General features: G+C 37.3%; 1 protein-coding gene across 25 annotated transcripts in view; it reads right to left on the reverse strand.

Annotated features, from left to right (window-relative positions):
* Window positions 1-995: 995 nt before the first annotated feature.
* NAV3 (neuron navigator 3) overlaps window positions 996-24564 on the reverse strand; it is an 873011-nt gene continuing 849442 nt past the window's right edge. For all 25 annotated transcript variants that reach the window (XM_077474065.1, XM_077474059.1, XM_077474072.1 and 22 more), the window contains 3 exons: window positions 21635-21753; window positions 15247-15450; window positions 996-4219 (listed from right to left, as the gene is read on the reverse strand). In XM_077474065.1, the coding sequence (XP_077330191.1) occupies window positions 4100-4219; window positions 15247-15450; window positions 21635-21753 (443 nt within the window). In that variant the 3' untranslated portion in view covers window positions 996-4099. The remainder of the gene's footprint in view (window positions 4220-15246; window positions 15451-21634; window positions 21754-24564) is intronic.

Raw genomic sequence — 24564 nt, forward strand, 5'->3', positions numbered from 1 at the left:
AGCCCTGTGTGTCTTTTGGTCCATTTCAGGTCCGAATTCATCCAAAAATTTGTGCTGAAATCGTAACTGAAACTGTGAACGGGGACGTATCAGACCCCTGCTGTGATCATACAAAGATAGTGTGAACCCAGCCTTAATGAACATTTTCCAGCTATTGCTCATTGACCTTTTTTTTTCTGCTACTCTTATAATCAGAGTAAATAACCCTTCATTGTACACTCTCCACTTACTGTGTTTTGCCATTTATTGCACAGTTACAATTCAAAGTATATTAACCCCCCATCCACTACATAATAACCCCCTTACTATGACTCTCCCCTGTATGTTACAGGGAAAATATGGTGTATTTTCAATAAACACACATTTTAAATTAGTATTGTATTTATACATTTAAGTAATTTTGTTATATGGGTGTCACTTTTTTACAAATGGTTCTTCCAAATGTTTGCTATTGTATAAGAGATGAAGATTTATAGATTAAAGGGAGCGCTCAATGCAATAACTTTGGGATACCAACCAAAGAAAAGGATTTTTTTCAATGGGCTTGGTTTTCTAAAAGCAAATAGACTGTTCAATTTGCAAGGGAAGTTATACAGCACAAGAGAATTTTCCCCAGAGCTTAGCAAATGCAGTGACATTTTGCATTGCAAAGAATACCAAATCATGCGCAAGGAAAAAAAAAAATCTTGGACATGGTGGGATCATAGGCATTAATAGAGCTTCATCTCAGTGACTATGTTTTTGGAAAATGCCATTACACTATGCAACTTCAAAGTGAACAGATTGTTTTGCCTTTAGTAAATAAACCCCAATGAGCCAGCTGTATACACTTTACTGAGCATTATACTGAATATGCCAGCTAAATTAACATTTCTGTATAAATGGCTTACCTAATGCAGATGCATTTATACATCAATACATGCTGTAGTGTGATCTGATCATAAAAATATAATATAATTAAGTTTAATACAGATTAAATAACGACATAATTACCATTCAATAAATAATACCACTTTAATGGCAAAGTAATAATTTAGACAGTTACACTGCGCACATCTGCAAAAAATAGATGCAAGCTGGTTTACAGGCTAGAAGAACCATCAACTTATAGAAAATACATCATTCAATTAATCTCAATTACACCAAAACTTATTTTGAGGGCTTTACAAAGACTACAAAACTTTCCAGATGAATCTATTTCACTGCTTCTGTCTATTTACATGATATGTTACATCAAAAATGTACAAAATATAAAATGTATACTGACAAATGTTTCACAAACAATTTGTTTCTTTGTTGTAAACTACATGCACTCACTGAGATGTGTTGTAGGAAGGTCTATATGCTTATATCTGGTGTGCATGTCAGAAGAATATTTGCAATCTTACTCAGACCAAATATAAATGACACACAAAAAGTCTGAAGTTAAAGGAGAACTGCAGGCAAAACACACAAATCAGTAACTAAGCATGTAAGAACAGCTGTTTATAAGTTTTGTTTCTTTATGCACTACTTAAAAGAAAAGTTTATTTTCCGCTTTAGATTTCTTTCAACATACTGCAACTTTAATGGCTTTCTTACAGCGCAAAAGTATTTGTGTTGTCTTCTACAGCCATTGCTGTCTGTGCACTCTGGGTAGGACAAATTGATTAATCGCAATCAGAATAGCAGTAAGGAAATAGAGAAGCTGGACTTTTAAACATCTATTTGGCAATTGCTGTAGCTCATATTTGAAATGAGAAAATATAGCAAGTGGTCAGAATCTGACATTGCATAGACTTACTGATGATTTTGGTCTTAACTGAATTTCTCCTTTAATGCATATTTTTGTCTGCTTCTAAAGTTAGCACCATGGTTATATATTAAGTGTAGTAGGTGGCTAGTGCCCTGTGCAAATTGCACTCCCCTATTATGTGCTTGAATGCCCTGGTTTAAACAGCATTTAGGACTTGTGGTTTGCTCACATATATGCTTTTTGTTTAGTATCAGTCCCACAGAAGTCTAGGTGAAAATCACCTACATCCAAAGAGACTGAAGTGCAGGCCACTTGACCTGAACGTTACTTAGAATGGCACTAAAAAAATTGAGGAGATAGAAGGGAGTGTATTTTACTTACTATGCTCACCAATCCTACTTCACTGATGCCCATTAAATACATTACCATGAAGGTATTCTTTAGAAATTAAATCTATATGATCTACTGTGAATGAAATTTGTACATGCACAACCTGATTAAGATTTGCATTTGGGCAATAGCACCGTGTAGGTTAAACCTGGTCTTAAAAATAGCACTGTGTAGCATCATTCCTGTAAAGGATTTAAGCAAATGACCAAGGTTTTGGCCAAGACTTGTTTGTAGCACCAGTAATTGATGTTGAAGGTAGCATCTGGTTTACAAGGTCTACACAATGCCACAGCCCTTCAGTTATTATTATCATTGTGTTTTTAATCAATGATTGACTTTGTTGGTCCATTCGTGGTCTCCTTTCTATAATCAATCAGGTCACATGAAATACATTCTGACATTATCACAAAATATACTGGCTCAATGTATATAGTTTTTAGAAACATGACTGTAGCACTGTATCTCCTTCATAATCCTAATAAGTGTAAGCACATAACAAACACACCAGGAAAACAGTATGAGATTTCGAATTCTGGAGCTGTTTAAAATGTATGGAATATGTTGTGAAACACACACCAACAAGTTAAAATACAAATGTGTTTTGTTGGATTTTTTATTTTTTTTACTTTTTTTTTTTCTTCTCTTTTTTAATGGTGCAAGGCATTTTTGTCATGGTTTCTATATACAACACCCACCCAATTAGACTGTGCAAAACCAACCCATTTATATTAAAAACTCTACACTGCCTCAGTCTTATTCAAACACTGAGAGCCCCATTTACAACATAATAAATTCATACATGCCTAACTCCATAAGAAGGGGACAGGGAGAAATTAAATATAAAACATTTGTGCTCATTTTTTGTCAAGTGTTCCCAGCACTGCTGGAAAATCTATCAAAATATTTCCTTTGCAAGAAAGCAAGCAAAAGAAGAAAAAAAAATATTTAAACTTTTCAACCACCTGTTTGAGTTTTGAAGTCACGGTACACGTCATTGTTGATCTTTATCTCAGAGATTAGAACAATTTATACATAAATTAATTGTCTGTTTGATTTTCATTGATCGCAATCTCTAAAAAATAAAAGATTCGAGGACTGTGCTGAGTGAGAAATGACATAGTAGTTTGGGAAAGGAGTCATAAGTTGTGTTTGTACTCTGACTGTAAGACTATCAAGAGATATTTTTAAGGCAGTGAGATGGCACCATAAGACTTCTCTATTCTTTTTACTCCTTCCTTCACGAGCAAGACTCACATAAACACAGGGAAGCCATATTCATTTTTTATAAAATTGTTTAAGCGGCCCGTAGGTGATTAGAAAAACAACAGATTGGCAATAAGGACAATTATAAACAAGTGATTCAACACTGCTGAGTTCAGAAGTCTGAGCATGGCAGTTCAGATTTACAATTGGCACTTATCCAGTTTATCACAGTAGATTTTCTGGTAGATGCACAAATACATTTTTGTGCTTTTAGTTTGAACTAAAGACCATTATTCAGATCGGAGGCAGCACTTTTCACAACAATCTCATTAATGTAGTCACGTGACCGGCACAATGTCTTACATCAGAGATTTGAAGTGGACTAAAACACAGCACAATTAGTACAGAATGTAAAAAAACAAGAACATACATTATACATACGCATCTGTGCTGTAAACCTTTTAGAACATAAAACAATTCCAGTTTGGCTAGCAAATGTGCAATCTGCTTTGTTTGCCCTCTATCCAGGGCTCTTTCCAGTTGACTAATGGAGATACACTCTACTCCATTCATATTAAAATGCATTGAGATTAAACAAATTCAAGCTTTCCACTTCAATTTTTCACCTGACTTCTTTTATGAACCTAGTCACCTGCCTACCAGCACATTTACCTGGTATGGGTGTTGCATTGTGCTGCTTCAGTAATGGCAGTGATCTATTGGACAAAACCTTTCAACTATAATAACAATATAACATCCATGGATGAATCCTTAGAGGGTTGATTCGAGCGATGGTTCCAAAACTTCATCATGGTGACTCGTGCCATCGCTGTCACAGCTTTGTCCACTTGAAAAATTGGCTGCTTCTTGAAGCCGCATTAGCATATTCATCTGGAAAGAAAAAAAGAAAAACATTACACCATCCGAATCCAAAGAGCTTTATTTCATATTTTCTGCAGCAAAATAGTAATTTTGTGATGTAATGAAATAGATGGCCAAAGCTTTTTTCCTAGAATCATACTGCAAAAGTCAAATTGACAAAAAATGGGAAGGATAATATGGTATTAACAAAAAAAAAAGAAAAGAGAACAGGGAAGAATACTTAAACATGACAACTGCAAGAACCATTCTAACATTACTGCAACAATCTATCTTAGTTAGGGAATTGTTCAACTATGAAAAGACGAACATTGCCTCCTATGTTCTTAATATTAACATGACTGGCTGTAGAACTTTAATTAATAATGATTTATTAGATTTCTATGTTCCCAAAGAATACAACAAAAGTAGGAATATAATGTGCTGTAAGTCAGATGCTTTGGTATGCTGAAAGTGGAAATGAGTTTAAAGGATAAGAATGCTGTCATAAAGAGAACCTTTTTAAAGCTTGACACTAATTTGACAGCAAAGTGTTAGTTACCCCTGAATGCTCAAAAACAAAACAGCAAGGTATGCAATGCAGAAATCAGCTTCTTTCATAACACAGTTTAGAGCCTCTATTCCAAGCAGCAATTAGTCTTTCCAGCATGTATGAAAAAAAATAGAGCTTTCACTAGCATCATGGGTCCAAGCCATTCAAACAATATCACAGCATGTACTGCAATAATACACATAGGGGGAAATTCAGTAAAGACCAGACATGAAATATGAACAAAGCATATTCCCTCTAGTCTATAATGTGTACGTGTCTCAATTTGGAGCACTTTGGGGGTTGTTTACAAAAAGGCAAATCCACTTTGCACTACAAGAGCACTTAGAAGTGAATTCGCTGTAAATCTGAGGGGTAGATCTGAAATGACTGGAAGATCTGCTGATTTTAACATCCAATCATGTACAAGCTAAAATGCTGTTTTTTATTTTCCTTGCATGCCCCCCTCAGATATACAGTGACTACACTTCCAAGTGCACTTGTAGTGCAATATGGATTTGCCTTTCGTAAATAACCCCCAATGTGTCACTTTCGTCTGCTGGTTCATTACTCTGCTATCAGCATTAATCACTTCTGACAAGTTTTCCTGACACCAATAAACAAAATGGTGATGGGGAGAGACCTTCAGCGGATTGACAGCCTGAGCGCAGTTCCTGTGTGCTGTGTGGAGGGGGCTGTGTCCCTTCCCTCCAATCAGCTGTCAGAGCTCTCCTCACTTCAGAACTCTCAGACAAGCTTTATAATTCAGCACTTTGAATAGATGTAGAGGAGAGATGGCTGCAGATAAACAGGTACAACTGTAAAAGTGGCGCTAATTAAGACCAACTCTTTTTTGGCATAAAGGGAGAAAAACTGTCTCAGAAAGATTTTCCGCCTCCAGGACTTCTCCCGTGCCTCGCCCATCCTCTGAACTCACTACCCTAATCTGTCAGAATGTCTCCAAATTTATCCACTTTTAGGTGATCCCTGAAAACTTTCCTCTTCAGAGAAGCCTATCCTCCCTCCATCTAACAACTGCACTATTTTATCCATGAGCTCATCCCCCACAGCTATTACCCTTTTGTATAACTTGACCCTGCCTCTTGGATTGTAAGCTCTAACGAGCAGGGCCCTCTGATTCCTCCTGTCTTGCATTGTATTGTAATGTCTGCCCTAATGTTGTAAAGCGCTGAGTAAACTGTCGGCGCTATATAAATCCTGTATAATAATAATAATAATTTTGCAAAATGGTCTCATTTGCATTCTAAAAGTGGCGCAGCATGAGCCAAATTCAAGAAGTTCTAGAACAGTAGTTTGACTCATTTGGTAAGGTAATTACCAAAGGTAATTTGTCGAATGCATGAAAGACACTTTGGCAAAATCTGCCTGCTCCAGACATTATGAATTTCAAGGAGAGTGTTTTGAAGGAGAAGGCACATGCAGTATGTTGTTCTCCCAAGTTGAAGATTTTACTGTGTCTTAAAAAGCTTGAATAGCCTACTGTAACAGCGTTACTTTAAATAGTTTGCCTATTACTTTGGCAGCACTAGCAGATAAAAGCGAATTTGAAGCAGAAAAAAAATATTATAGGTATAATTTTTTTTTTGGTATACAAAACTTTGTCTCTTCTTAAACCTCCTTTTTTTTTAACCTACAATGCATGTGGCCCTTGCACAGCACAGTGTACGTTTACAGCATCTGTACACTGCCGAAACATTCAGCTAAGTGCCTTGATAATGCAACCCTAGCATGCATGCATGGGAGTTGCATCACCTTAGACTGCCTGATAGTTAAAGAAGGAAGGTGCCAGGTCTAGAAAATAATTTAAGAAGATGGCTGTGGTTATATAGAGAAGAATCCTGGAGAAAGAAAAATGCAGAGGTTAGTTTGCCATAATGTATGAGTATGCCATGTATACTTAAACATTATGGCAACTGCCCCATTTCCATCTACTGCTTTCACACGTTAAGAATCAGATGTCATTGAGTACATCCAAGCTTTATAATGTATTCTTATGCATTTGCATTGAAATACATGTCATATATGCATGAATAATGCATGGTAATGTGCACTCCAAAGTGCATTGCAATATGCTTTCATTGCAACATGCGTTCAAGCTCATGTGTTTCATTAAATTGATTTAGGTGGCAAATGTCTGTGCTGTGAAACAGAGAGGTGTGAATCCCACCGTAAGGCATTGCCCATGGATTTAACTAGGGGTTTACTGGTCAGCAAAGGCTAGACTATTAGTGGAGAAAAGGTTAATATAATCCTTCCAAAATATCCTACAAAATTCATAGTTATAAAGGGCAATATGTAGTCCTACCTGTCTACTTTACAGTATAGTTTCATCCAAAAAAATATACACCATTTAAAATCATATTTTTGATTCAATAGTGGGCATATTATAAGATGAAACAATCAGCGCTACAAGTAAAACATATTGCGATGTTTAAATAAGATAACCTAATAATAAACATGCACAGCTGCTAAACATTCCAAGTGGTACAGCACACTAATTTTAAAATAGATAGTAAATAAATAAATGTAGCACTATGCGTAAAAATATATATAAATATAAAGTTCAAATCTCTAAAATAAATAAATCTTACATATAAATGAATAGTCCATAAAATGAAAAAATTAAGAAATGAAACATGAAAAACTCTTCTTGTGATCAGTGTATCCACACAATTCCACCACAGTGACTGTTCATCGTCAAAAGGAGTGCACACGACTACTGAGGAAGGCCTGGGAGAAGCTGATAGTGGTGTTCAGCCAGGCACTGTGTATGTGGACACGACGGTGCTACTCCGGAGGTTTGTATAAGATTTTAAACGTTTTTATCTTGTAAGTACAACTTGTCTATTTGGTGGCTTTGAATACATTTGTATACGGAGAACACTTTGGTCTCTATAATTATTATTTACATGTCCTCAACTCATGGAATCTTGAGCCAAGCTGGGAGGTGATTTGTTTCTTTGGATGTTAATGAGCTGAGTTACCATTATGAAAAGAGCCATCTGGATTACCCACCATTGATTGGCAAGAGGAGGTGAGAGCAAAGAGCTTGTGGGAAGATTTGCATATGAGTTTTGACTCATCTGGGAGGTGAGCGGGCATTTTTACTGGTGGTGGTGGTGTGCACTCCTTTTGAGGATGAACAATCACTGTGATGGTATTGTGTGGGTACACTGATCACAAGAAGAGTTTTTCATTTCTTCATTTTTTCATTTTATGGACTATTCATTTACATATAGGATTTATTTATTTTAGAGATTTGCACTTTATATTTATATATATTTTTACACCTAGAGCAACATTTATTTATTTACTATCAATAGTGAGCATATGCTTCAGTTGCAGAAGATAGGAAGATTTTAAATCCCAGTGGTTGTAAATTCACAGTATCGTTTTCAGATAATGTTGGTTTATCTACCTTAGGGAAGTAAACGGATAAACTTGATACACAGCTTTTATTACATCTTGAGCTCTGAGACATTTCAGTGGTCAATATGAAACACTCTACATTTTCCAAATTTGTATTTGCTGGCTCTGTAAATGCTTTCAATATGCAAACATTTTATGAATGCAGCTGCATTCTATAGACATTGTTGTGTGTATTATTTCAGTATTGAAACAAGCTAAACACAATTATTACTCAAGCTCAAATGAATGAGCAGATGTCTCTGCAGCCATTGTTCTTAGTAAGAGACCAGACCATCAAAGGGCATTGTAAAGGTATATCCACGCAGGCATTTTAGAAGCTTTATAACAATATTGCATCTTTCCTAGGTTTTCAGCTTCTAAACTTGTGAACAAGGCAATAGGATGTGACAGATCATGAATCTGCATGACAGCCATTGCATTCTGAATATGGCGATGTATGACCTTTGTTAATAATAGAAAAGAAGCCTGTGAGGAATTGGTCATTGATAGAATTTGTTTCCAAAATATTCTCCTTAATGTGATTGTAAAGGTGAAAGTTTGTTTTTCCTATAAAAATAACAAACATGTTATCCAGTTGCAGTGGATTTGCACAGAGCAGCCTAGATCCTCCTCTTGCTACCGGGGCACCCAAGCCGAGTCACAGCTCCCTGTGTCCATTCAGACATAGAGCCCCTACATGGCCACACCCCTTTTCTCTCCTGATTGGCTAGATGACTTTGGCTGAGACACAGCAGGAGCTCCATTGGCTGCCACTGCTGTCAATCAATCAGGAAGGAGAATCTTGGCCGACTGAGACACTTGTGGAAATCGCTGGACAGAGAGGGATCTCAGGTAAGTGTTAAGGGAGCTAAGGGGGGCTGCTGCTCACAAAATGTTTTTTTTCTTAATACATAGAATGCATTAAGATAAAAAACCTTCTGACTTTACAATCTCTTTAATAAATTCTCTGCATTAAGGTAAAAAACCTTTGGTGACAGAGGATTGCCCAGTCCCCCCTTTTACTTACCAGAGCTCTCATTACTATTAATCAAATTCTGTGATGATCGAGCAGAGGGCGATGCCGAAATAGACAGGGCATCTGGGGAGAGAGCCCACACAAGTGCCCCCATAGAAAGTTGCATTCTATGGGGGCATTCACTGAAGAAGTGGAGCAAGGAGTGCAGTGGGGGACCTGAGAAGAGGGGGCTAAACAGAGCAGGTAAGTATAACATGTCTCTCAGCTTGTACCAATTATGCTACGTTCTTACATAAAAACATATTGGGGTGAATTTACTAAAACTGAAGAGTGCAAAATCTGGTGCAGATCTGCATGGAAGCCAATCAAAAAAAAAAATCTGGAAGCTGATTGGTTTCTATGCAGAGCTGCACCAGATTTTGCTCTCCCCAGTTGTAGTAAATCAATCCCATTCTGTCTTAAATATGTGCCAAAGACTCACCCAATCTAGAATTAAAAATAGGTATTTGTCAGTGCTGGCTTAGCCCTTCCTTCTCTGGGCTGGCTGCTCAGCTGTTGGCTAATTGCCAGCTTTCATCTCTCTCCACAGTTACCAGCTGTTCCTGATCATGCTCGTCTGACCTGCCTACTTAAAGATGTCCAGCTCACTTCACCTCTGCTTCGCCTTGGTCACATCACAAGAAACCATCTTCTGCAGTTCTGTTTAAAGACAGGCTTGCTGACATCTCTTCTGGCTCCTTATCCTGCTTGCTGTTGCTCTACTTGGATCCCTGACTTCTGGCCTGGCTGATTACCGTATCTGGTTATTGAATTCTGGCCTGGCTTACTACTCGATCCGGTTACTGGACTCTGGCTATGCTTTGACTATGCTTTTTCTATTTACCTTTTTATTTTTATTTAATAAACACTTGTGATTTAATTGTACTTCTGTCTCAGCCTGATTCATGGTTTCTGACAATGTTCAAGATTTTGTATATCCCATAGTTGCACAACCTTTTATCAATGGGACAAATAAACTAAAATTGCTACAATTGCACACAAATATGATGCATATCTAAGAGAGATGTTGTGGGCAGTCAAAAGGATTTATAACTGAAAACAGCAATAAAACTATGACTCTGGTGATTCTTTAGTTTATTTAACCCCTTGCCAACTGGCTCACGTCAATACACGTTTGCAAAGTGGCACGGGTGCGCAAAACAATGTACCCATACACAGCTATGTCATCCATGGGTGCGGGCACGCCACGGGAGCATGCCCCTACAATTAGAACATGCTGAGGGAACACAGTTAACCCCTTGATCGCCCCATAGTGTTTAACCCCTTCCCTGGCAGTAACATTTACACAGTAATTAGTGCATTTGTATAGCACAGATCGCTGTATAAATGCCAATGGTCCCAAAATAGTGTCAAAAGTGTCCAATCTGTCCACCCCAATGTCGCAGTCATGATAAAAATTGCAGATCGCCGCCATTACTAATAAAAAAAAAATATTCATAAAAATGCCATAAATCTATCCCCTATTTTGTAGACGCGCAAACCAATCAATATATGCTTATTCTGATTTTTTTTTTTTTTTACCAAAAATATGTAGAAGAATACATATTGGCCTAAACTATGGAAGAAATTAGTTTTTTTATATATTTTTTAGGATATTTTTTATGGCAAAAAGTAAAAAATATTGCTTTTTTTTTCAAAATTGTCGCTCTTTTTTTGTTTATAGTGCAAAAAATAAAAACCGCAGAGGTGATCAAATACCACCAAAAGAAAGCTCTATTTGTGGGAAAAAAAGGACGTCAATTTAGTTTGGGTACAACATCACACGTCCATGCAATTATCAGTTAAATCGATGCAGTGCCGCATCGAAAAAAAAGGGGCGGTCATGAAGGGGGTAAATCCTTCCGGGGCTGAAGTCGTTAAAGTTAGCTTGACATTGAAAGTTCAAGATCTGTAACTCTCCCCTATAGGAAAAAATTTGCAAAGATGTGTATCCTTGCTATGAAAATATTATGTATATCTTGTCATATTTCTCAATTTTCATCAAATTAAGAATGGAACTGAACACAATAATTTCTATCATTTTAAGGTATATTCAAGGCTCATTTTACCATTATTGGATAGGTTGAACATTCTTAAATCATGTTGGTGCAATGTGGAATTTTAATAAGCTACTATAGATGTCAAATACAGCTATTTTTTAGAATGGAGAGGTGTTAGTAACATACACGTGTTATTTAATTATAGCTGCCTTTGATTTAAAAAGCACTTCCAGCGCTAATAGGTCTTCCAAGGTGTGGAGTAACAGGTGTTAGATAAAATGGTGGTGTGAAAGGTATATATGGTATCCAAAACTGGGTGGATGCTGCCTTCTTCAGATGGGGTAATCTGAAAGGAACTACAAGAAAAACAGAAATGGAAGGCGCGCACACCTAGTGCATTACCAAAGATAATTTTTTATATAAAAGTGGGTACTCACAAAATGCAACGGACAAAATGCCATAAAAACACTGAATGGACATGCACAGAACATGGGGTGTGACCACCTGTGCTCTAGTTCTGAGGCTCCTCCCCTGCTTCCAGGGAGAATGCTCTGGAAGAGGGGTAGGGCCTAGAACTGGAGTGGCAGGCAGCTCATGTGAGGAGCCCTGACCAATCCCCAACTGGAATTGGCAGGGGGCAGGCTTCCCATATAAGCTGAGGTAACAGGCCATTGGGAGGAGTTGTCAGCCGGGAGAATGGAGTACTAGACAGAAACAGGAGGGCAACCCCATATGGGGGGGGGGGGTGTGCTGATCGTGGAAGGAAGCCCGGAAGAGCTGTGAGGGGGCTTCACCCTTACACGGTCATGGGTGAAGTCGTCATAATTACACGGTCATTGATGAGGAGTTCCTGGAGCAGAGGGGCAGGAGAACCTGTCGGAACATACGGTCCAGTTAAGTTCTTCACCATGGACTCCGGGCAGAGAAAGGTCATGAGTGTACCACAGTGGAGGGCTGGATGTGAAGACATGCCAGGAAGTCTGGGAGCGAACTTCGTCCTTACACGGTCATTGATGAAGTCCTCATCATTACACGGTCACTGATGAAGTCCTCATCATTACACGGTTATTGATGAGGAGTCCTGGATCAGAAGAGAGACTGTGGGGAATAGTGGCAAACCAATGTGGCCTGAGGGCACAGGATTTGCAAGCTGGGCTAGCTGGGAACAGTAGTCCACCGTTCAGCACATGCTATTAAACTAGTAGGCCTCTGGAGAGAGGTACTGCAGACCTCTGGCCTAGTAGCAGCAACCAATCAGAGCTAGCATTAGACACTATTCAGAGATCTTTTGCATATAGAAGAAGATGTGACAAGAAATTAATGTGCTACAGTATAAGTTTGTGCAGGAGGAAAGGATTCTTCGGAGCTTCACCCTTACACGGTCATGGGTGAAATCCTCATCTTTACACGGTCATTGATGAAAAGTTCCTATGAGCAAGAGTCTGCAGGAGTTACGCAGAGGAGGAGCAATAATCTGCATGATGATGCAGGGAAAAGACTGTAGATGTTATACATCATTTCTTTAGGCTCAAATTAAGTTATAATCTATAAATATGATGGCAAAGTAATTTGATCTATGGGAATCCCATATACCCCTTTCCCCCCAACCAAGTTATATCCCCCCCCCCCCATAAACAAAGCAAATGACTGTTCATTGTCTTGGATGTGATATATGGAGGTCTGGCAGGAGGGTGATATGCTGGATGTTAGTAACTAGTGGCAACACATAGCGATATATATATACATTATAAATAATCTGCAGCCGCCTTTTATATTTTCCTAATATGGCTGAATTCCAGGCTGTCCTGACAAGCTAAGGTCTAACATTTCTGGGTAGCTTTCAAAAAATATCCACTTGCATATTTCTTTTGACCCATGACTGTGATGGGCGGCTTTACTGGCCAATAGGAATGTGCAGGAGATTTGGGGGAGGGCAATTAGGGAGTTGTCAAAAATACTAAAATAGTTACTGATCGTTTACCAATCCTTATACAGTATATACTTTCCTTTTCAGGCAAGAACATTTTCTGCAAGAACAGAAAAATACCAAAAGCTCTTGCCATAAATCCAGTTATCTTTAACATTAAGCTGGTGCTTTAAAATCTTTTGTGAACTACAGAGCACCACCTCTCTATGTAATACAGATAAGGAGAGTGACAATGCAGGCCCCCCATTGATTAAGTACATTGAGTGAGTTGTCACCCTAGAATAAGCTGCAATATATTATATGTTTGGGTTTTTTGGGGTTTATATATACTTTGAGGAGCTCACCTAAAGAGGGCTACAATTTAAATATGAAATCACACTTTAAGAAAAACAAAACTCTGAACTATTGCAAGTATAGGGAGACAGCTGTTGTAAACATAATTAGCAAATTTTAAATACATAGTGAGTATTTTGCTGGTAAAATTAACAATATGATTTGACAGCTTGAGAAGTGTCATAAGCATTATTCTATGAAAACTGCCAAAATATGCAATTTTTTTTTAAGATTCCAGAGCACGGCACATGGATAATGCAAAGAAAAATCAAAGTAAGTGATGATAACATGCTGGCTGTTCCAGATTCAAATCTAGGACACCCATGTGACTGTTGATAATGCATTATCCCTTCAAAGAAGCTGCATGTGTATTTTTCTATTGAAAGAGATAAAACCTTTCACATGAACAATGATAATACAATCAGAGCCAGGCATCTGGAATAAAACTATCATTTTAATTAGATAAAGAAATCCACATTTTCCTTGGTGGAACAGGCTTGATGAAATAGCTTACTTTGAGAATATGCCCAGCTTATTGTGGAAAACACTAGTTAAATTGAAGCAAAAATGTAAAATGCACAATGAAAACAGACACAACACTGTTATGTCCTAAAAACACCTAGAACACATGTGAGAAAACACAATGTTTAGAAACAGGATATCGCATGTTATCCAATTCACTGCACTATTTGAAACAACAGAAAGCCAAAGTTCAAGATTAACCACTTGCTTACTGGGCACTTAAACCCCCATCCTGCCCAGACCAATTTTCAGCATTCAGCGCTGACGCACGTTGAATGACAATTGTGCTGTCATACAACACTGTACCCAAATTAAATTTTTATAAATTTTTTCACACAAATAGAGCTTTATTTTCGTGGTATTTAAAGAGGAAGTAAACCCTGAGTTATAGTAAATCCTCAGTTATAGTAAATTAACCCCAGTATGGGAATCCTTCGCTATACAATAGTACTTTTTCTGCCACTGAGATCTGTAAAATTAACAAGGACTAGAATTGGTGAACACTTTTAGTCACCGAGACTAGTCTGCATTGGACTGGCATTAGATAAAGAATTATATGTAGCAAAGGTGTTTTGTAGCTATCATTCATTTTACCTTGAGCTGTGTATACAACACTGGGCATTCACCAGAATGTTCTGAAAGTGTTGTGTCTTTGCATAATATTCAGGTTTAATGCGTTGATGTACCATTTGAATAGAATGAGATGTCATTTTGTGATCAATCATATGATTGCTGTTGAATTTCTGACAAATTACATTAGTTTTTTTCACACTTTGTTTTTCTTTTGAAAGCACTGTAATGCAGCGTACACACGACTAGTTTTCCCATCTGAATAAACTCTGACGGTTGTTCCGAAGGAGTTCCGCTGAAACGGACTTGCCTACACGCGTTCACACCAAAGTCCGCTTGTTTAGAATGCGGTGTGTGCAACATGTAGGACGGGACTAGAAAAAGGAAGTTAAATAGCCAGTAGCCAATAGCTGCCCTTGCGTCGTTTTTGGTCCGTCGGAACAGCATACAGACGAACGGTTTGCCCGATAGGAATTGATTTAAAACATGTTCATGTCGGAAAGATTTAAAACATGTTCTATTTCTAGGTCCGTCAGACTTTTCGGAAAAAATTGTCAACTGAAGCCCACATACGATCGAAATATCCGATGAAATGATTCAATCTGACTTTTTCTGCCGGAAAGTGCGACCGTGTGTACACAGCATTACTAGTTCTAATATAACAAAACTTTTTAAATATTAAAAAAAAAACAATACTTTTACTAGGCAACATACCAAGGGGTCACCATCTTTGTCGTTTTCTGGTACATTTTTGGATGTTGATACTTCTTTGGCAGTGGCATATCCATCATACCCTACATCTTCTGGCCGCAGCTGCAGTAAGGCAGGACATTCACGTTGAGATGATGCAGTATTCCAAGGGAATGTGTCCTTTATCCATTTTGTTGGGTCTTCCCAAGGAGCTTGTTTACCATACATCTGTATACATGAAACATAGTTCAGCTGCACATTAACTCTAGTAATGTTTTGCACACAGACTTGCCATTAGACCATTACAAGCTCAGTTCTCACAGATCAAACCAATCACTGTAAATCCTTACACTTTACATAATATAATTTAAAGTATAACTAAAGGCAAACCTTTTTTTTTTTTTTTAAAGAGTGGAATGGATTGTCTGTGACTCTGTTAGGGAAGTTCCCTTTCTCTATTTGTTCTGTTTATCATTATCAGCAAAAGAGAAAGTAAAATAAAATCCCAAATTCTGGGTTGTCCCCGGAACAGATATAGAGGGGAAATCTTCCAATAGGAACCCTCATTTTGGAGGGATTTCCTCTCACTTCCGGTTTTGGCTTTGAACCAGGAAGTAAAGAAAAATATGGGGACAGTGATGGTGGGTTGTAACCCTCCCTTAATCTATCCAAAGTGAAAAGCTTTGCCTTTAGTTACACTTTAATGGTTACACAGATAGTTTGGTTAAATAACATCTTATGCAAATCATGGTTAGTCCTATTAGGAATGCAAAAATCCCAAACAAACATCTAAATCCTCCAGAGGGATCCAGAGTAACATAAATCCTCCCCAACATTACAGCATGTCCTAGTTTGGTTTAAAAGAGAAAAAAAAGCCTTCCTGAACTCAAAATGGTAAACCTATAAATCACAGGATCAACATACTGATTTAAAGTGTTACTAAACCCACAACAGACCGTTTCCTCCTGTCTTCTCTGTTGCTCCTCTTCTTCCACAGTCCCCAATCCATCTCTTAATAGTACAGAGCCTTGGGGGCAAGCTGCACATGCTCAGTTTGGTGTGTATTGCTAGAAAGTATTTTTTTTTCTTCGGAGAGTGCATGTGATCAGCACAGGGCCAATCAGCACTGTCCAGAGGGTCAGGGGTCATAGGATAATCAGAGGAGAATGGGAACTCCTCCAAGCTTTAACCAGTGCTCGGCTGGACTGCGCTAACTGCTGATGAGAAAAGGTATTTAGCAGTTTATAGTTACTAAATCTATTGCATTTTCATGCTCTGTGTACTGTGGAAGACCAGATATAGTGAATGCAGGGTCCAAGGTTTAGTAACATTATAAATCATCATATTTTTTGCTTTAATAAAACCTTTTATATTTTTTTAAGGTGTCTAACAGGTCCACTAAAGTAAACTCCTGTGACTATACAACACTTTCACAGCACTTATGTTAAGAAACCCTTTTCCTATAGCTAAAAACTTTTTTTTTCTACCAACGCTAATTGATATTTTGTTTTCTGCAGTGACCTTAAAGAAAGCATGTAATAAAAAAAGACAGGTGTTCAGATCCTTCTCATATAATGTTGCATAATAATCCTTGAAAGCAGAGCATATTTTTTAGAGATAAGTTACAACATATTTTATAGCTATCTTCCCTTTGATGATACTTTAGAACATTTGTCATGAGTCTCAAAGATGGCAAAGCTGAAATCAACATTGGTATAGATTGGAAGATGCAAAAAGGAGTCAGAATGTTTTTTATTAGGTCATCAAAGAATTTCGTAATGTGGCTTATTAAAGAGAAGAGCCCTTTCATTTACCATTAAGCTCAGTATAATGGGCTATTTTAGAGAAAAACACAATCTTCTTCTGAAAGCTATTTGCAAACATGTGAAACTACTATCCTTTTAGCTGTTCAAAAAGCCAAGAAATGTGGAAAGTGTTTGAGTATGTTACCATAATAGTGATGACCCTTTTGCTCCTTGTTTTCATCCAGAGTTTTTATACAAGCCTAGCAGTTAAGAACTAAAAACACACAAAATGTGGTTGGGTATATGTTGCTTTGCTTTTTGGGCCCAAACTGTATGAATGTTCGGCCTTTGCATGCTGTACCATGTAGGAGATATCTTTGGCCTTTAGGATCTCCTGATATACACAGTTTTATGGGGTGTGCACTTTTCTGAATCATCACGTCTGTCTTATTAAAGGATAATAATTTACTTCTAATTATTATATAGTTATAGTTTTCTTCCTAATTGATGGATGATGACAGCAATTAGTAAGTGTGTTAGCTTCCTTGTTAAATTCCAAACATAGGTTTTTGTGCTCTGTTATATAAAACACAGTAAGATCTGTGTAAAAGAAGAAGTCAGGACAACTTATCTCTGCATTGTTTTCATTCTCTACTTTCAAATCTGCACCCGACTTTACCTGCTTGGCATTCCTATTTCATGTATAGTTTTTACGGTGAACCCAAATGTAGGTTTGTCTGTGTATTTGCCTATTGTCTGTATTGTCAAATTCAGAAGTTTTTAGCTATTTTAGTAGAGCTGTGCACTTGGATTAAAGTGCCACCTGGTGGTGATTTGTAAATTCACAGCTTATCTTTATTTCTATCCTATATAGATAACATAAAAAATTAAAAGACAACAGTGAACCCCTGGAAAAAACTGTTAGAATTATAAGATGCTAGATTAATCTACTGTTTTCTCGTTTTGGGCTTAAATTAATCCAAATCAATGGGCAGGCAGGACCAAGGTATGAATAGCTGGCTGTGGCCATTTTATTATTATTTAGGTTCAGCAACATTTTTATACTTATAAAAGAAGAGCATGTTATAGTATTTTTGTTTTTTTTGTTGCATAGAAACAATTATCCGGTTCTAAAACATTATAGTGAATGCTTAAAATGGTAGTATACCAATAAGCAAATATTTATTATATCACAGCTTACACATTCTTAGATGTGATGGCTGCATTCATTTCCTTTTCTAGGCATTGACTCCTTTATTTTCTCAGAGTGATCTGGCCAGTAAGTCTGTTACATTTCAACAGAACTAGCTGTGGTTCTAGATTATCTCAATGCATCTAACTGCAGATCTAATTACAGTTAATTTCTATTGAAGTTGTTGGTTATCAGAAATCTTGAAAATGTGGCTATCCATCTGATAAAATAAGCCAGTTTTAGGAAGTCATTGGGGGTTATTTATTAAAGGCAAATCCACTTTGCACTACAAGTGCAAACTACAATTGCAAAGTACACTTGAAATTGCACTGAAAGTTTGTAGTGCAAAGTGGGTTTGCCTTTCGTAAATAACCGCCATAGTGCATTTGAGAGACTGGGGTCATGTCACTGCACTCATATTACCTATTTAGTATAGGTGGGCACCTGACAAAATTACTGCATAATTGGTGCTCCAATAGCCTTCAGAATAAGTGATAGAATCCTGTATTTCTCCCTGTAGACCTGACCTTAACCTATAAGTGTGGTATTAGACTTAAGAGGCGTGCAGTAGGAGTGGAGTTTTCTCTTTTACAGGTTTACCATGTAATAAAAAGAACCAAAATATAGCCAGTGCTTTGTCCAAGCTCTGAAAACAATATCTCAACTTACTAATGTAATTTCATATTAAAATTTAATTCTGTCAATAACTTTTCCTCTGCTCCAACTCATGAAATCTGCCCCATGCTCTAAATGTCTATGTTATCCGCAGTTTAGACAGATTATGCTGTGATATTTGCAGAAATGTACTAGGTATCTGATGTTCAGAGAAACAGCAATCACATGGTGGTATTATACCCCTCTTAAATTGCATTCTATCCATCCACAAGTCTCTAACTCCTGCTTCCATGGGTGGTCCTCTCCTGGTTCTTTTCTCCACATATTTTAGGCATGTGAGAAAATATCTCCAATTTGGCAGAAGTTTTCTAAACTTTTGACCAAAATAGTTGGTAGACCTATTTCTATGGCAAATTGTGTTCTGTATGTTTATTCTAGTCTGCGCAATACAATTTTGTAAACTAAAACATAAGTTACAAATGATTTCCCTCCCAATGCTAGGGTTAAAAACGTGTTTTTGTTTTGGGAACATTTTATTTACCTCATCTCTTGTTCCCACTAGCCCCCTCCTCTAAGTTAGGCCGGTCCCCCAAAGTTTCTTATCTACTACGCTTTGTAAGTTGTCAGGGGGGAGGGGTCAGGAGCATTGGCCGGGGGATTCGAGAAGAGGAGGATCAGGGTTGCTTTGTGCAAAACCATTACACAGAGCAGGTAAGTCTAACATGCTTGTTTTTTTGTTTTAAATGGTGAACCATTACAAACCCTTTAAATAAAGAATTGCAATGTGATTCTGGTGGTTGTCTTTTTATGAATGTATAATATACATTCATCATTGTCACTTACAATTCTAATACCTCCTTTCCTCTTTATTTCTGTCGGGGTCCCCCAAGGTTCTGTTCTTAGACCTTTACTATTCTCAATCTACACCTCCTCCGGCTCAGTTAATTGCCTTCCTTTGCTTTCAATAAAATTTCTACACCGATGACACCCAAATCTGTCTCTCTACCCCTCAGCTCACTCCATCAGTCTCCTCACGCATCACTAATTTACTAACAGACATATCAGCCTGGATATCACACCACTTCTGCAAACTCAATCTATCCAAAACCAAACTCGTAATATTTCCTCCCCTCCCCTGATTTCTCTGCCAAAATCAATGGCTCAACTATGAACCTGTTCCCCTATGCCAAGGTCCTAGATTTAATCTGGGACTTAGGGTTATCCTTTCGACCCCACTTCGACAGATCCAATCACTGTCCAAAGCTTGTTGTCTCAAACTCCTCAACATCTCCAAGATATGCCTCTTCCTAACCACAAAGTGTCTAATTCACTCCCTGGTCATCTCTCACATTCACTACTGCAACTCCTGCCTCATTGACTTACCCTTACATAGGCTATCCCCCCCTTCAGTCTGGCATGAATGCTGCTGCCAAGCTCATTCACTTTACAGATCGCTTAGTGTCTGCTACCCCTCTCTGTCAATCCTTCCATTGGCTTTGACTCCACCAACAAATTAAATTCAAGATACTAACAACAGCTTACAAAGCCACCCACAATGCCAGCTATATCACTAACTTAGTCTCAAAACCAACTTGTTCTCTTCCTTCCTCCCAAGACCTTCTTTTAGTTCCATTGCCACCTCATCTCATGCTTACCTCCAGGACTTCACTAGAGTCTCTCCCATCCTCTGAAACTCCCTACCACAGTCTGTCTAAGTATCTCCTACTCTGTCCACTCTCAGACAATCCCTGAAAACTCATCTCTTCAGAGAAACCTAACTGGCCCCCACCTAACAACCGTACATTAATTTTCTCCATCAGCCCATTATCCACAGTAATTTTGTATCTCTTGACACTCCCTCTTAAATTGTAAGCTCTAACGAGCAGGGCACTCTTATTCCTCCGGTATAAAATTGTATTATAATTGTATTGTTTGCCCTTATGTTGTAAAGCGCTGCATAAACTGTTTGCACTATATACATCCTGAATAATAATAATAATAAAAAAATACAAATGGAAAGTCTCCCTTTTTTACACACACAGTATAGCTGCTGCAATAGCTGTAGATATTTAAAGTAAAGGGGTCATTGTGCTTAACATACTGAATAATAACCTTATAGTTACTGACTCTGCCAAAACTGTTTTATTGTAAAAATAATTACTAAATACAATATTTGTTGCTAGGTTGTTCCAGGTATATGCAATATTAGGACATATTTATATCTTTCAGCCAAAAAACAGCATATCACATAATATGTATATAGTCACATAATAAAGGCACATTGAAAATGCTCTACTTATTGTATCTTTCCAAAGCCAGCACTTACAAGTGTTCTATGTTTTGTTGTTTTTTTTTTTTTTTTTTTTTTTTTGCCAGCAGAGGCTGAATTCAAGATGCACACCTCTACATTATTTAGAGTAATGCCATGTCCTCATTGTGTAAAAGCGGGGGCGCATCCGGAGGTTCCAGGGTGATTGAAGTGAAAAAAAAAGGATGACCTTAAACCCTGTCTGCTCTTCATTAATCCAGCAGCAGAACAAATCACATGATGTTCCACAATTCAGGTAACACACAGTTATCTCTACTTTCACTCTAGGCTCCAAAATGATCTGCATTACAATGCTGTCCAGTTTTAATTAGGTCTGCATATGGTACATTGCCTCCAGTGAGAACAAAGCTAATTCAATATGTATACAGTCAGAGAACTTTTCATCTTGTTTGACACTGGCCACTCCCAAAGCTTCACATAACCTATGGTACTCCTGTTCCTTTGACCTTCGTTATTACTCAGACTAAAAACTGTACATTTTCAATAATATTTTTGTTCATGTTTGGCTTGAATTGAAACAGAAATATTTACCTGGAGTCCTTCTCTTACGGCTTCTAGGAGATAGGGAATTACTGAATAGTTCCAAAGATCCGTAAACCATATTTTAGACCCATCCACATCCATTGGACATGAAAGGAAAAGGCGTGGACCTATCAAACACAAAAATAAATATTTAAACTGACTTTGTTGTATCTATTTAATATCTGCACCCTGTAGCTAGTATTTTGTTGTTTATGTAAAACCATGTGTGTATAATATCATTCGTAAGCAAATTTACAAAATATATGTGTCACTACAGTCAAGATGTTGTAACAATTTTAATGCCAAAACAAAACTATGGTCATACAACTGAAAGAACACAATATTAGAAAAGAAAATGGTTTAATTTAAAATATTGGCATTTTCTTACTGTTTAAATATATGTAGTGACCATGCCAGCATCCAGGACTTCCATCAACTGAGTGACTATGCAAATTTCCCTGCAGTAAATTCACCACAGCATATTCACCCTCTTCAGCACTGTGCCTTCACACACATAGAGGAGGAGGGTTCTTGGCATTGTCATGGCTGAGAACACTCCTTCTCAAAATCACTCAGTGTTGGCTATGCCTATTATCTTCTCCAGCCATTGTGATGTCAGCATGATGCTGTCCACATTGTCTAGGGCAGTGACGGTGAACCTTGGCACCCCAGATGTTTTGGAACTACATTTCCCATGATGCTCAACTACACTGCAGAGTGCATGAGCATTATGGGAAATATAGTTCCAAAACACCTGGAGTGCCAAGGTTCGCCATTCTATGGTCTAGGACCATGGAAATACAGAAAAGAGCTCCAGACCAAAATCGGATAAAAGCACCGTAGATCATTATAATTGTCGATAAAAACAGTCATAGAAAAACATTCAGCGTGTTTTAGGGGGCAACACCACTCCTCCTTCATCAGGGCTACAATAATAAGCACAAAATATAGTCAGAATGATAAACAAATGTCTATTGCTGGGAAGCACAGTGGATATGGCTGTATATCAGAATGGTAGAGCAAAGTGCTTTCTGCACTTCGATTCCTCCTTCAGGCTCCGTTGATTAAAAGAACCTGGCTTACAATGAGGGTTTCTCTGTACCATGTAAGTTAAAATAAATAAATAAATAAATAAATAAATAAACTACAGGCATTAAAGGGGGCATAGGGAGCACATTGATAAAAAAAAAAAGCTATAAACTTAATTTAAGTCTACAGAACATTTGAACATTTTGTTACAGTTTGATACCATGTGACAGTTTTTCGTAGGCTTTAAAGGGGTATTGTACTAAATGTTTTTGCAGCTACTGGCATTTATACATTTTTATTTCATTTATGAAGCATACAGGCCCATCAGTTGGGTTTGTCATGCATATCGATGTGTTGTGTACAGGTATGGACATGTATATGCTGTGTTGTTTATGGGTATGAACATGATAAGCATCACTGTTTGCAGCCAAAATATTACAAAACAATGGTAAATGATAATAATAATAATAATCTTGCATGCTGCATCTACATCAACTTGCTTCATTGACCAAATTTTTTTTTTCAAAGACTTGGATTAATGTTAGTTTGGTAATTTATCAGATGCTGCATTGGTAGTGACGGCAGAGAGAGTGTAAAGAAGGGAGGTGTGGAATATATACATTGGCCAAATATTTCATATGATGTAAACATTTATAGCAAACAATGAAAACCCCAAGTAAAATCACTTTTAGTAGCAGTGGCTTTCTAGAAAATGCTACTTTTTTTCTGCTAACTCTCTAAAAATGTTCTGAAATAGTAAATAACTTCTAAGCTAACCTTTAAATGAAGTCCCAAACATCTCTAAATAAATGAGATATCTACAGATCTCCTGATGGTGTCCTTCATATCCAGTCAAGGACTAGAATGCTTTAAACAGGACAAATAGTTGCACTAGTTAACATTCATGGCTGAAAACGTGTGATTCATATTTTACATGCTGCTGACACCATCTGATAAAGCTCCACAAAACAGCTTTTTTTTAAAAAATATATATATAAAATGCATAGTCCTGTAAAAAAAAAAAAAAAAAAGCTCACAAGGGTACATTTCTAAAAAGTCAAAGCCTTGTGACTTGCAGAGAGATCACATTACTCAAAGCTTGAAATTGATTTTTTTTGACTGGACGATTAAAGTAGTAGATCAGTGTGGAGCAGTAGATGTGACTTATCTTGATTTTAGCAATCTTCAATGCGTCTCGCATAGAGAATTGAACAAGTTCCAATGTTTGGGATTGTACAGTGGTTGATCAGATAAAGAGAGATAAGACAAAGGGATAGAAAATACTGTAGAAAGCATAGTGCAGGAAACTTATCAGCCAACCGAATGAACAATTTTATTATATACCATACAGTGAAAGTTTGTTTATAATGAAGTTTGTAAAATGTTTTACTTTAAGACAAAGATTTAACCTCTACAAATCTCACACCCTAATTATAATTTCAGGATGTGCAGAATACAGAGAATGACAACAAAAGACAATCACACTATCACATTATAGTGTATATCACGGAAAAAAGCGCTGCAAGTACAGAAAAATAGGTATTGCTATACTACAAAATCAGTGTGCTTCTGATTTTAGGTTTCGGCTGACACTATACTGAAATTCCAACCAGCATTGTCAATCCTGGATTACAAAACTCCACCTACTTATTACATAAATACATTCAATTATTTCCCAATGAAACAATGCTGCTGCCTTAACTCCCAGTTTTAAACAAGCAATACCAGTAAACAAAACAGGTTAAAGAACAGAAGTTGGAAGGTTTGTTGAACTACTAAGTAAATCAGCCTGAAAGGATCACTGATTTAAAAAAATAAAGAGTTAAAGAGAGTATTTTCATACTAATAAATCATAACTAATAACAAATTAGTTATTAATTTATTACTAAATAATCCATTGCTATTTAAAT

This window comes from Lithobates pipiens, unplaced genomic scaffold (assembly GCF_037356315.1).
Source record: "Lithobates pipiens isolate NorthernLeopardFrog02 unplaced genomic scaffold, aLitPip1_a1.2 Scaffold_8, whole genome shotgun sequence".
Lineage (NCBI taxonomy): Eukaryota > Metazoa > Chordata > Amphibia > Anura > Ranidae > Lithobates > Lithobates pipiens.